This window comes from Paralichthys olivaceus, chromosome 14 (assembly GCF_024713975.1).
Source record: "Paralichthys olivaceus isolate ysfri-2021 chromosome 14, ASM2471397v2, whole genome shotgun sequence".
In the NCBI taxonomy this organism is placed as follows: Eukaryota; Metazoa; Chordata; class Actinopteri; order Pleuronectiformes; family Paralichthyidae; genus Paralichthys; species Paralichthys olivaceus.
This window is the reverse complement of record NC_091106.1, coordinates 6583842-6598937: the sequence shown is the minus strand read 5'-3', so window position 1 is coordinate 6598937 and position 15096 is coordinate 6583842. Positions and strand designations below refer to the sequence as shown.

Genomic DNA, 15096 nt, shown 5'->3' with positions numbered 1-15096 from the left:
TACCCAACAGGCCCTTTAAATTCCAACAAGCTGCACCACATTTCACACACCCATGAATATTAGTTCCCTAGATGTTTGCATTAAATTCCATGAATTAGTATGCCAAAAAATTGTTGAAAAAGGTCCCATCTCACAGTGTTTGATCCACCCCATGATCTGAGTATCAGCACCAAAATGTTATGGGTTCTTCTCTGACACATACCACATCCTACCACAAAGTTGTTTTGTGTAATCTTGCTTACAACAAAAATTTGAAAAAAAAAAAATACCCATGAAAACCAACAAACAAAAGGACAGGGGTGAAAACAGAACCTCTAAGGCTGTGGTACGTAATGAGTGCAGCTAGCTTTAATCTTACTTGAGCAGTTATGCTAACCAGTCAGTAACCCACCAGCATGTTGCTATATGCTGATGTGGTTAGAAGCAATAAATCTTAGCATTGTTGAGATGAGAATATGGACAAGGGCAGAATTCCACAGAGTAACAGTAATCATAATTGATATTGAACATTTCCCAGGTGTGGACTGTGGGACAGATTGCTCAACTTCATGCTACCGCAAGACATATTTCTACTTCCCTCTGATTGGCTCGCTGTCACATTATTCAGCATGTGGCAATTCTGGCAGTGTTTACTGAGAAGTATGTAAACCCAAGAGTGCCAGTGGCAGAGCTGCTCGTGATTGGAGCAGCATATAATAGTGTTGGCTCATCTCGGCACCTGGACTTTCCCCAGTGGAATTAGACTGGGTGGAGATGCCAGTTGTTAGTACATCAAAGTACATTATCCTCCTGTGTTTCTGTATTCTATGTCTGTAATTTACAAACAGATTAAGGATGAACTTTTCTGTACTCTGCAGGAGATGTTGTTTTGGTGTTATGCAACATATCTATTGTGCGTAACTGCAACAGGTCTTTAGCGGAGAGGCAGAGGTAGGGGCGGAGAGAAGTGAGGGGAGGGAGCGAATGAGGCGAAGTGATGTGAAGGTGTGTCTAGCCTCAAGGGTTGTACTTGCTGTTGTTAATCTTTTCCTTTCTTCTCAGAGTTGAAATACTATCTCTTCGCTGGCTAAGGCAAGAAAAAAGGAAATATCAAGAAGAGGAGGGAGGAAAGGTAGGCGGCGGCAAAACATGACAAGGGGGGAAGATGAGAGAAGGACAGAACACTTAATTGTGCAAGGTTAGTCCTAGTTTTTCGCAGCGGCTCAGTGAAATCCCCCACTCTGCTGGGCAAAAACAAAAGGGCCTAAGTGTCAGCTGCTTAGCGGAAACAGCAGATTGATTTCAGCCTTCAGATCCAAACATAGACAGCTCATTCAAAGGCAGAGAGGGCCGGGCAGGACTCCAAGCTAAAACATGTACAGAAACAGGAGGAGGAACTTGAGGAATTCAAGGACAACCTGTGTGAGACAATGAGTAGGAGTGTGTGAAGTGCTCTGATACACTTAGCGCATGACAGAATGAGCCGATGGTGTTTTCTTTGGAGGGGAGGTGGGATTTGAGGCCGTGTGTCAAGTGTTCCCACAGCGATGAGCCAAGGGACAGTGAGGGCTGAAGTTTACACACACGCAGGGTTTCCACAACTACTAGGAACACAATGCTGCCACGGCGACACTAACGATGACCTTGGCAAACAGAGGCACGTGTTCGAAATTAAAGTTGTCTTTGTAAGGTCGAAGTGACCCCATTCTCCCTCCGTTGACCGGGCTCCGCCACAGGCTGCCTGCTTAATCCATGGGCCTTTGTACCATCAGAGAGGCCCTATGGTCAGGGATTTACACGGGCTGAATTCCCATGGAGGGATAAATGAAAACGCACCTACAAACAAAGCCGGCGATACACGAACAAATCACAGCTTCCAGCCATCAGCCTCTTGAGATTATACAAATAGGCCTCACACTCACTGTCACGAAAGCACCTCATGTAATGGCATGCATACGTCTTCCTCAAACACACAAAACACATCTTACAGTATGTTTCTTTCTGCTTCCTTTTTCAGAATGATTTACCAGAGAGTTCTACAGCAGACATGATATTAGTGGAGAGCTTTTAAAGCATGAAATCTGAGTGAGGAGGTGTCTCCTCTACGATAAACTGGGGATAAAAATATTTAGCAGGTGACAGCGTAGAAAGCCGTAGAGATACTGACTGCATCCACCACACCAGGGAAAAGCACAGAGATTTGGTGCATGACAGAGTTGGAAAGTATGTGTAATCTCTTGTGAAGTGATGACAGTTAAACGGACTTCACATTCATTCATCACTTCAGCTCTTTAAATGGACAGTGAACAAGTTTGGCTGCGCATGTTCACAACTTCCAGCTGCATGTAAACAATTGTCAATAGGTAGGCTTTGAGTTGTTAAAGTAATGCCAACATCTATGATAACAGTCTGAGATCTGTCACTATGGCCATAGACTTGGCTCTGAACAAATAAATACAAACCTCCATAAATGAGCTTCATGGTTTCTAAAACTGTGAATGTGTACACTAGAGCCTGACGGACGCTGGACTTTTGGCAATGCCAGAACAAGCACCAATATCAATGCTACAGTGTAAAAACAAACCCAAAGAGAATACAGTAGAAGTTAATAATTTTAGAAATGTGCTACTTATTGTCAGAGATACTGGCAAGACACTGTGCACAGTTGACCATCATAATATCTGCCCTTTTATCAATATTGATCTTGAGAATGTCTCAATTTAATTAAAATGAAAATGTAGAGGAGCTAAAATCTTCAAAGAATTAGTGCATCAGTGTCATCTGCCGTATATTTGTAAGGTAATGCAAATATGATGAATACATAGACTGAATATAAAATGGACATAGAATCCAGGTCAGGAGAGTGAAGCCAACAGGGAAGCGCCTGTATTGTCTCAGATGACCTAAAGACCAGACTGACCCTGCTCCTCTTCTCAGGACAACTTGACAGAAACTCAACTGCTGCAATTGGAATAGCCTGTGAAATGGGACTTTGTCATAAAGATGTTGTTCTAGATTCTGACATTTTCGGGACACAGCTACAGCGTTTGTATCTTTCACAGAGAAACTGTGATTGATATCTGTGGCTTGCCCTGCAGTGGAACAGATTCAGCAGAGCAGGTTTGTTGACAGCCCTGCTCACCCTACCAGATACTTTGTCACTCAAAGATCTGAGGGGAAATGCATTAGGTCCCGGGAGTTAATCAGCTTCAGTTTGAAGATCTATTGTTGCTCTATAAAATGACTTAAGCAAATTTCCACAAATTAAAGTTTATAAAATCATTTTAAAGATCAAATGGGATATAAAATTAATTATTCAGGTCATGAACACTAATGAGACACTTTGCGTAATTTAAAACTGGTTTAACACATCAGTGTCACATAAAAAAACTCTAATTACAACTGCCTTTTAGGATTTTAGCCAGCTTTGTGGTACCGTGGCATGAAGACTGAGCCAGAAGGCTCATATCACATGATGTGTGAGGTTGTTAATGAACTGTGTAAAATTGGTAAATTATGACAATAACTGGTCAGAGCTAGTTGTGCATCAGTCACTGAAAGTCTATACAAGTAGTTTCAGTGGCAGAGCAGAAACCAACTTGAGGCGCATCTTAACAACATCTGTCATATTGTGACAAGCTGGGCGGCATTCTGGGAAACAGGTGATAACTTTTCTCACGGCGTTGGAAGACTAAGTAAACAGTTACCTCAGACATAAACTTCCTTGCAACACTGCCTGGCACCGTCCCCAGTCCCTGCCTCCTCCCTTCTTAAAGTGCGGCTTTACCTACTTTGCCCTGTCCATTCAACTTAGACAGTGTTTCTGCTCGGTTTAAGAATCTTACAAATTCCATTAGTGGATATAGGATTAAGCATTAAGCTTTTTTAAAGCTGTTGCTCTTAATTAACTAAACAAACACGGCCTTCTATTTCACTTGACGTCTCAAGTGCTGAGGTATGTGTATGAGCTAATACTAATTATCCCCTAATGAACAGAGCAAACAGGGCTGCTGGCTCGACCAGCCAGTTTCGGTCTGTTTGCCAGGAGAAATCTTCACACGCAAGCATACAGAAAGTAGCCACATGATCTCAATTACACAGGACACTAAATCAGGGAATGTACCAGTAACAAATACGTACACTTTGGAGATCTATCATATAAACATGCAAACACACCAATGTTAGCGGTTCATATTTCCAGGCGCAATGTTGAACATGAGGTACACAGAGCTACTGCAAGTTAAAGCTGCCTTTTATCATTCTATTGAAGCTGTATTGGGAGCAGACTTTGCAGTTGTCTTCAAATCAGAGCTCAGACTTGCATCTGGTGCAATCATCATCTCTCTATTCAAGCCAGGGATTCCATGTTTGATCAGCAGTCAAGTTTTGACATGAGCAGTGTTTCAGAAGGGGAATGCACCAATGTGGCCCTGCACTAACGCAAACGGGATTCATCTCACCAGTTCTGATGCACGGCTCTGAACAGATAATTAAAAGCAAGAGTTTTCCCTGAGTCGCTGAGCAATTGGGGGAGATAAACCAGGGGAGAAGAGGCTCAACTCATTTAATTTGTCTGAGAATGGCTTGAGGCTGCAAAATTTCCCTTAACTTAGTTTTATAAGAAGGTCCACACATAGAAATCTGTTATTCGCTGCACGAGCTACAACCAAAACCACTTTTAAGATACCTTTTTAGTAATATCAGGACAAGTCTTACAATAAAGCACAGCTACAAGATGACTCCACATTAAATACAAACATACATTATGATCTGGACACAGGGTATCACCAGAGTAACCTTAAACACTATATATGTAAAGCTGTAAATATGCACAGCTTGTGCAATAACAGAGGACCATTAATTACATGCATTATTCCTGTGCAACTGTCAGTCTATCTGAACGAAGGTTACCTAGGCTTTGTTTACATTCCTGGAAGTTGATCTGATGCTATCGGCTGGAGGAGGGGGTGATCTGCAGGACAGAGTTGTTTGGGAGGCAAGCTGTTATTATCTCAGAAATATGCACGTCTGCAAAGCATGTAGCAATGCTCTGCTGAAAACACCCTTTTCCCTCTTATTTGAAGAAATATGCAACTTTCTTTTTATATGTTGGTCTGTCTTGGTTTGCCCCAAAGTGTAAAAGACCATAATGTACTTTTAAGTAGCTCTGTCATCTACCCATGTGGGCTTTCTCAGAGTTTCCTTTTGATTTGTTCGTTTGCTAAACTCCCTAAGAAAAGCACAAGTCCACGATCCAGTCAAACACAGAGGAACAGTTGCTCCAGGCAGACATATCACTCAAAATTACAGCCCCCCCAGACCTCTTAACTAGGGAAAGTACCAGTTTTATGCTTTTATTCTGTCTAATTCAAACATCAGTGATTCCCATAATGGAGCTAAATGACAGCAAGTCACATGCCATCAAAATGTATTATCAAGTATGCTTGATTGATTTGCTTTTGAAATGGCAGCTGGAAAGACTTAAGTGAAAAGGAAAAAAAGCAGCTGTTAAATGATAAAATGAAGGAAGGAGGGAAACAGCTCAAACGTACCACCGATGACTGTCAGCACATGTGGGGTTCAGGCTCACCGCCTCCTCACCAACTTTCTTCCCTGAGAGAAACCGAAAGATAGACATACAATGATACTCGGCTGAAACACAAATTAAATGCACACAATTCACTCCGGGCATTCTTGTTTACATGACAAAAGAGGAGCATGAATTTGTGGAGTCAAAGGGTGTGTTACCTGAGAAAACACAACAGGATATAGAGTGCATAAATCAAGAAACATCACCAGGCGCTGGATTAAAAGAATAATAACAGAAGAGATATGAAATGCATTCCAGGAAGAAGGAACAGTTTTAAATCCTTCATCACTCAGTGGGAAGTGTCTCATTCCATCTGCTCTATTAACATCTGAATGAATGTTAAATATGATGCCCGGTTGCTTTAAATATCCACATGTCCAACAATGTCGGATGCTTTGACAAAGGTGTCTTTGCAGGAGGCACCTGGCCTGCTCTGAAGTGGCTCATTGATGAGGAAGGATCACAGAGAAACAGGTAAATCCAGTCTGAACCTCACAAGTGCAGAATCACAAACCATCCGCTGTTAATGCAATAAAAGCATTACTGTCCACTGCACACAGTAGTGTAACACAAGACAAGTGCATTGTCATTATAACCTAAAGGGTTAGGTTAAAGGGTCGGTAGCAGAAATATGTTTTGTATTCAAGAAGTTGACCTAAAGACTATATGGTTTATCCAATACCTATTTATGGTGTGTGGAAAAGACATTCTGTAAAGAAAAACAGTTCAGTGCTTAATAGTTTACCAAGACCTAACAATCTCAAAAGCTCAGTGTATGTTATACTGTGTGGGCTGCTTTAAAAGATCTGTCTCTGACTACACTAGATGAATGATTAGTAAATCTCTGCCTTTTACTGACTGACAAACATAGATTTCTCCACAGTCCTCTAGACCATCAACTTTAATTACCGACTGCAAAAGGCTGCACCTTGTAAAGAGGAGTTTAAAATCTCAATCTGAATTTGTTGCAGAGTGCTCACAGGTGACCCTTTAATTCACACGCACTAGGCTATAATTTAAAATAGCTACTATGATGTGGTTTGGTTTTGTTTTGACCTTTGACTTGACAATATCAGTCGATAACTAATGATCAGAGGGTCAAAAGGTGACAGCTAAATACTTTTCTTATGGTGGCACTTGGTTTCAATAGTGGTGATATTTATGCAATGAAATCAGGTAGCCTATATATAGATTTTTATAGATTTCTCTTTCTACCAAATTGACGGTGCAACACGTAAAGATAACACTCGCAGTTAATCATATCTGATCCACTGTGGGATATTACCATGGGTAATGTCCTAGTTTGGTCAACACTTACCAACATTGTTTCTGCAAATTCATTGTGGGTCACCGACTAAAACCAGCTGACCGAGGTCACCGCAGGATTGCATGGATGTGAGTTTCGTTATGAGACACTGTCATTTGAGGTTTGTCTTGTAGAGCTGTGGTTGTGACAATATAAAGTATCACCTCACATCTAGGTCAGATCCTGAGTCACATCCTGCTCTGCTCACATCTAGTCACATCACATGCTTGGTAAATGAGCAATTAAATTAAGTAGTTTGGTAAATTACCAGTTTGTGCAATGGTCTTCTTTTCCTCTAGAGTGGCACTGACATCATGAACATCACAGTAAGCTCGGACCAGCCGCCAGAGAAGCATCGAGTTCTGTCCAAACTACATAGGTACAATACATCAAGTGTTAAAACACAGAAACCTCTATGAACCGAATATAATCAGTTAAAAAGCAATTTAACCTCCTCCTCTCTGTGCCCCAAAAGTATGTTGAGACTCTCTCTTTTTTCAGATTCTGTGCCATGGTGCAAAGAGTCGATCCTCTCAAGGAGAATCGATAACTTGTCCGCAGGCTGTTCTTCCTCCCTCTGTTCTTCATCACTTAGCTCTTCATCCTCAGAGTCTGTAAGAGCAGTCATATACCTGAAAAAACAAAAAACACAGAGAACATTTCAATAAAAGAAAAGGTACAGTTTCAGTTAGCTGTCGCAATTTGCTAACTAAAGACCTTGGTGTTTCTATCACCAGGCCGGCAGATCACCATGAAATTGATCTCAGAAGCATGAATAAACAGCCTGAATGTTATCAGTTTATATAAAGATGATGGCCTGTGTCCCAGTAACTCAATCCAAAAACCATTTTCTACTTGTGAGGGCGACTTTTTCAGAAGAATCTACATTTTTACAGGTGGTTTTCTGCCAAGTTCTGATTATAAAGGATCAATCTTCACTTCCTGTTCACACACATATCATTGGTTTACATAAGTGGAAAGCTTAATTGTTTATAAATGCTAGCTGTAAAAAAAGTCTTGACGTCTTAACGTGAAAACTTGAAAACGTTTGCGTGAAGGGAGATTTGTTTGTCAGGGTGACGCACGCAATGTTCTCATGAGATGTTTTATAATACCCTTTCAACTATTGTAGTTGTAAGAGCTAACACCCTCAGCTAACACTTAAGAAGCAGCAGTAGAAAGAATAGCCAAGCAATATTAACAGTTCAGGTTTAAATGAAAGACATAGACATGGGTAAAAATATGAAAAGCCTCTATTAAGTGTTGGCAGCCGCTGCTTGTGCGTCATTGGTGGTTAAGGAAAGATTTTGGGCTGTGAGCCATGGTTCTGGAGGGACTTGTCAGAGCGGGCCATAGACAGAAAGACTTTAGGCCCAAAAGGTGCCTCGTGCTAAAGGCTCCTTCCTCCCCACCCATAACACACACCTCCAACGAAATGCCAAGTACCAGATAACCATAAACAGTGATAGAAATTTCAGTTCTGTGTATCGGTTCCTAAACTGTTCTGAAACTTATGCCGAAAATGTCCACAATCTCATACTGCGGAATCGCAATACTCCAACCAACTGCCATTGTTTCAGGAAGTCAGGCCTCCTGAGCTGTCATTACTTAAATGATGCAACAAAACTTTCAAAAAATAAATTAAATAAAAATAAATAAAACTATAGCACACATGTACATACTATAGACAGTATATATAGTTTTTTCACCTTTATTTGTGTGTTTATAAGTTAGCAGACCTGTGAAAAAAATAGACATATTACTACGAAACTAAGAAGCTTATGAGTCAGAAAAGAACCCATTAAATGTATGTGCAAATACGGACAGATTCCAGCTTTAAAGAGCAGCTTATAGATAATAGTTAAATATATTAAATACTTGTTTTTCACATTCAATAGCCTAATAGGAAACAGATAAACAGCATACCTTTATGAGAAACTAGACTTTGGAAAATATTTATTTTAATCTTCATCTGTTTTTATACCATTATTTTAGGATCATGCTCCAAAGCCTTTTTACAGTTTGTTCTCTGCACTAACTCCTGAGTAAACCATCAAACTTAGAGAAAAAGCTCAAACCATTTATTGCCCAATACACCCCAGCTTAAAACATGTGAATGGGTGTGCTTTAATGTTTACTCTGACTGCTGTGGTCTTTCTATTTAGTCTGATCACACCATATTTTAGAGCACGGCCTTGCAATACATAGACTAGACATTTAACTGTTGCATCGCAGTACTGAACTTGTGTCATTCATTCATCCCAATTCATTCATCCTTTTGTTCTTTCATTCATGCAGCAGTCTGTGTTCCCTCCCTCGCAGCAGTTATTTACTCAGTAGAGCTGGAGAGACAGGCAGCACTGACTGATCAGCGCATTCCTGTCACGCCATTCCCCGGCTCATGAATGACTTGAGTTGAAAGAGAAAAGAAGCTAAGGGTCCATTTAGTTGTGCTGTGTGTTTATGCAATGTATATCTGTACAGCAACCCTTATTAACCTTGCACTGTTACAGTGCACAGCTGTGAAACAATCGCTTCTTAAATAATGGAAGAAATTAAATTATTTTTCTTGGGATAATTCAGATGGAGGGCAGTAGAAAATAAATGATGTTCATTGTGCTAATTCAGTGGTACCAGTTTTTAATTACATGATATTTGATACTTTTGACCCATTCAGATGAAAGGAGTGGTCAAACCATGTGTTCCTTCAGTGACAAACAATCTGCCATTGTTAAATAATTTAATTGATCAAGATAGTACACATTACTGTTTCACAAAAGTGAGCGGATGTTTGCTTTTCTTTTTTGTTCTTAAACTGCTAATAAACTAAAAATAAACTTATTTCCATTTTTGAGTATTAGTGTGATATTATTAAATTACTTTTTTCTAACCAAACAGTCTTAATCCAAAGATGTTTATTTAACAAAAAACAAGCAAGCTCTCTTCAAACAAATGTTTGGCATTTTTGCATAGTAACTGTCTAAAACGTACTTCGTTATTCAAATTGATGGTAAATGATTCTCTGTCGATCAAGTAACCAATCAAGACAGGCAAGTAAAGGAATGGAAAGGAAAGTTTTATGTTGAATGTATGATATTTCTTGAGGATCTGTGAGTAAACAGCTGGTAATGCTCACATTGGCTATATAATAATAATACTTACACATATCTTCATTTTGTTTTTAACAGGCTGTGAGCTCAGTAAGTGAGATCATCCTTTCAGTATACAGACCCCAAAGGGCAATGAGGAGATCTCTCAATAGGGCTTAGCAACAGCAGTCTCTGAGGTTACATTGTTCAAAACAAACCAGTTACCATCCCAACATCAGCAGGTCTCAGAACATGCAGCCTGGTTCATTCAGTGCCTGTAGCTGTGGTGACAGGACCAAAGAAAGCCTTCTCTACAACAATGGCTGATTGACTGACCCAAAAGGCTGGACAGGGTGTGAATCTTTAATCTAACTTTCACTTCCCCACTGATCAGTTGCTGAGCCACCTGTTGACAACATGGCTGGGTGTGTGTCGAACTGTCCTCTCTTGTGGGAAGCATTACAGGTAGAAACTAAAGACTGGACGAAAAAAAATCAACTGTCGTTCATATCTTACAGATACATGATGACATTGCAAGTCAAGAATGACATCAACAATTCATCTTGTATTTTCATGCAACCGCTTTGGTTCAGATGTTGTAATGCTTTGTTCTTAAAATAGCACAAGGAAGAAACTAATTTGGAAACTGGGGTTTGTACCAACTCAGGGGTGTGGTTAAAATATATTATTATTCTTTATTATTGTAGTGGTTGTCAGTGGTTAATTTTATTAATGTTTAGTTATGTAGGATATAATAATATTAATAATATTTTAACTCTAATTCCAATGTCAGACTGAATATTCTTTAGAATTGAGTTCATTACTCTTTGAAAGGGTGTTCTTGCATGAGTATGCTAAAACATTATCACTATACCAGTGGCTTAAAATGGTTTCACATTTCACATTGACAATATCATTCATCACAATAATCTCTTGGACAAAATATCATTAAAATATCGTTAACTATATATAATAAATAATGCACTGTTAGAAGTTTCCTTGTTCAGTTCAGTTTAGTTGTTTGAGAATTTCTTTCACATCGAGACAAATTGGTATTGTACAGTGAAACCAATGTATATATGGGAACTGTCAAGAAAAGGTATAATAGGTGTATTACTGCGGTGCCAAAATGTGGAATGAAAAACGTTGACTGGTTCTGTGAAAATCGTTGGTGCAAGATAGCAACGTTCGTATCTAAGATATTTTGCCATTTCTTCTGCATTGTGAGAAATTGAGACATCCTGGTACAGTTTATGATTGTGATATGAATGCATCTGTGTGTCATAGTTGTTTCACAAAACACAACTCCATCATTGCGAAATGTGATTGATCAGCTCAGAAGCATACCATGATGGTTTCGTCAATTTAGAACCAGTTTCAAAATTGAACCAGTTCCTCATTCATGTGATCAATTGCTTGTATAAAAAAATTATAGTGATATTAATTAAATATTGGTTATAGTCAATTTAATGGTTTAAAAAGGTTCAGTTTGATTGATGCAAATCGTTTCCTCAAAAATACATTTAAAAGAGAGACTGACGTTAATACAATTTATAAAGTAATAATAATAATTTAATATTTATGGCCTAAAATTTTAATAATTTGATTTGTCAGATAATTACATGAAGGACCTTTTGCAGTGGAGGTTGTCGAACCAATGAATATGAATAGAAGACGTGGGTGGTCAGAGTCAAATTCAACAGTTATAGGTCAGACCAACTGACTTGGACGAAATAAGCATCATAATGTGTCTGTGCTGTGTACACATTCACAGCTCACTTCAATAAATGTTTTTGTTTGGCTGAAAGCCTTTCACTGAGGTATGAATCTGAGGATATAAATCTGAATGTCTTCAACACTGACAGCTGCAGGAGCAACACGTACCATCAAATCACAGAGGAAAGCTTTTAATCACAAATTAAACAATGAGCTCCTTTTTCTCTGTCTAAACATTTCTATGTGTGTGTTGATCAGGCTTGCCCGTCACTAAACAAAACTGCCGCCGCTTGAATCTGCTTAAGTCAACCACTATCCAGTGCCATAGATGCTATTTTTTGGAAAAGGAAAAAAGAAGTGGTCATGTCCTTGAGCTACAGAGATGTGTGGTGAATAATAAACATAGTGGGAACTGTTCGAGGAACTACAAGTTCCTACAACACACTTTTAAATGAGCCCTATGACAGTTTGGCACCCGCATAGGGTGATAGATGGGTCTCCTTATCTGCAGAGCTCTGAGGAAGCAGTTGTGACATATGAGGAGTCAATGAAGTAAACAGCTGGAACAAGTGGATGGGTCTGCATTTACATTACATCTCAGTAATTGTTCCTGTAGTGGTGAATGTTTCTACAGAAGTACTGCATCATGAGTTGTCTTATCAGACAAATTGCCAAAACTGGTTCCACTACCAAGATCTCGGCACACTACCAAGATCTCGGCACAGATTTGGAAAAATTGGGTTATTTAAATGATCTGCTGCAAAAATCCAAATTTAAGCAACATTCCAACACGTTGCTAAAAAGCAATTAACTCCACACAGTCATGAAAACATACTTGTATGATGCCCCCTATTGGAAAACTGCTGCCCGACTAATGATATGTACATTAGTGATATTTACAATTAACAATTAATAATTAATCAAATCAGTTGTTCATTGCTATTATAATAATAGGAGATGAAAGTTTAAAATGAGTTCAACCTGTCTCTGATGCAGCAAAATCTTAGACTGACATGTTTGCACGTTTACATTTTGCACAAAGAAAAAGATAAGCCATTCTTACTTATTTAAAATATATTATTAAAGCCTTAATTTTATATAAAAACAAACAAACTATGATCATGTCCCAGTCTTGAGAATTATGACTGTTGCAGAGATATTGTGTGGAGATACTGTGGACAGATATTTTGCTCCTAACACTTCCAATCAAGCCAAACACACACAGAGAGCCCTTTAAAATGAATGTGCTGGTTAGGGGCGTAACTGGCTCCTCTGGGGGAACACTACTCATTCCCTGAGGGGCTGGAATTTCTTCACTGCACTATTCCCACTCACCCCCAGACCCTCTGCTCATACAAATAACAGTGCGGCAGGAAGTGCTCTTTAATTATGGGAGGTGTGTGCGTGATGTGATTTCTTTTAAAGCATAATAACCCGAGCTGTAATTAAGAGCATTTGATGCAGCCAACGACTGTCACTCTGTGAACCAGAGTGAACCTGTGAACCAAACCGGCTAGAGGGCTGTCTTGCACCTCCATCTGCTCCTTTGGCAAATGAGGAGGCTGATGGTAACATAAGTATGGGCAGGGTGACTTGGTTACCCGTCATGAGAGAAAACGCATATGATATGGTGTTATTACCCATCGAGGAACTGTCTGTCTTCTTTTGCCAACAAATATGACCTGAAATACTTTTATCGTGAGAGCATGACTTCTTTATATGTTATTGTTGACACAACAATGGTGAAATAACATCTTCTGCAGGAAGACATGAGAACTCTACAGATGATACACGAATGCCAAATGCCTTGAAAACTTAAATAGGATTTTTCTCTTTTTTCTCCAGTTACATGTGTTTATCCCTTCATGCATCAGTTTGCATCTGAATTATCTCTGGAATCTTGAACACTGTGTAACAATTGACATTGGCTTCTTACCTGAAAAAAAATAAATAAATAAACACACACTCAACCCAACCTCTGCATGGAATATAATTCATAAAGTACACAGACACAGTGGATTGGATTAATCAGATGGCCTCATTAATGTTGCTTTAGTTGTAAAAATCACTTCAAGGGAACTGATCCAATATTGGAAGGACAGTGACAGAGGTGGGGAGGAGCCATTCGGGTCTGATCTAAGCTTCATTGGATGCAAGAGCAGCTGCACAAAAGGGATTTTAAGTCTTCTTGGCATTCCACATGCTCCACTCCCTTCAGTGGTCAATCCAGGTTAATTACTCAAACAGCAGATAAGGATCCTCTTCAAACCTGCATAGATCTGCATGTGCTACAACATTGCAACCTCTGATTCGCTCCCTAGATTTGTTACAATGTCTGAGCCACGTGTTGGGAAAACACAGAAGCCTGCCTTAATCATTGTTTCACTGTTGATATCGGTTTTATAACATGAGATTTGAATTGGTAGTCCATTCAAAAGGAACACATCTGTTGTTTATGTTACCCAAGGCTGGCACGGGTTCAAGGCATTTAGCTGAAGGTGGAGGCGGATGACTCGGCATGCGGTGCTCGATTAGTCTGCTGTTCTCTGCAGCACCTGAGGCTAATGTACATACTGTCAAAACTATAATTTACTGCATAAAATGGGCAGGCAAGTTCCACTAGTACAGTAGGAAAGTTTTCATCCCCACACTGATCAGTAGATGTGGAAATTATTGAAATAAAGCTAATTTGCCACCAAGAATGATTTACATGAAGAAATAACTAGGGTCTGCTCTGAGTTGGTGGCCAATGCTGAAATAGATTATAATATATCAGCAAATATTATCATAAATGTTGATGTTGGTGATCTGAAGAATGAAACAAAGATATTTTAATGAAATCTTAAAGGATTTTGCAGCAACTTCTCCTCCGCTGTAGTTCTGTGTTGACTCTTGAGCAGCAGCAGCAGTTTCTAAGTATTGTAAACAGTGGAGTCTGCTGGACAAACCATGTAATGATGACAGTGACTCTTAAGTATTACAAGCACCGTTTCTGCACAATTACCTGAAAAGGTGTATTTATTTACTATCAGCATCAATATGTGAAAATTATATCGGACCAGCCAGGCTCTAAACTTCATTAATTTTACAATTATCAATATGTAAAATGGTTTGTTTCATTACTCATCACTCTTTTGATCTAACATCTAATGGAATCTAAAGCCTAAATCTAAACACTTTATTGGATTAGATTGACAGAAAATCACACAATTCTTCTAATCTGGTCGAATCTGCTTTTGTAGCGCAAGAAACAACTTTCATCTACTCTGCAATCATTTGACTGACTGGCTGTCACACCAACTGTTTCATGTTTATGTTATTGTTTTCTCACCTCTGCTCTGTCGCCCTAACAGTCAATCTAGACTTCTATTTGGAAACAGACTATACTGAGGTGTGCGTGAGTGTAGCCGCCTCCG

The 15096-nt window shown here is 39.3% G+C and overlaps 1 protein-coding gene across 4 annotated transcripts in view; it reads right to left on the bottom strand.

The window, feature by feature from the left end:
• Nucleotides 1-15096, bottom strand: part of LOC109635895 (regulator of microtubule dynamics protein 2) — a 35753-nt gene that overhangs the window by 11734 nt on the left and 8923 nt on the right. For all 4 annotated transcript variants that reach the window (XM_069538892.1, XM_069538893.1, XM_020097376.2 and 1 more), the window contains 3 exons: nt 7327-7507; nt 7144-7246; nt 5532-5592 (listed from right to left, as the gene is read on the bottom strand). In XM_069538892.1, coding sequence (XP_069394993.1) covers nt 5532-5592; nt 7144-7246; nt 7327-7507 — 345 coding nt within the window. The remainder of the gene's footprint in view (nt 1-5531; nt 5593-7143; nt 7247-7326; nt 7508-15096) is intronic.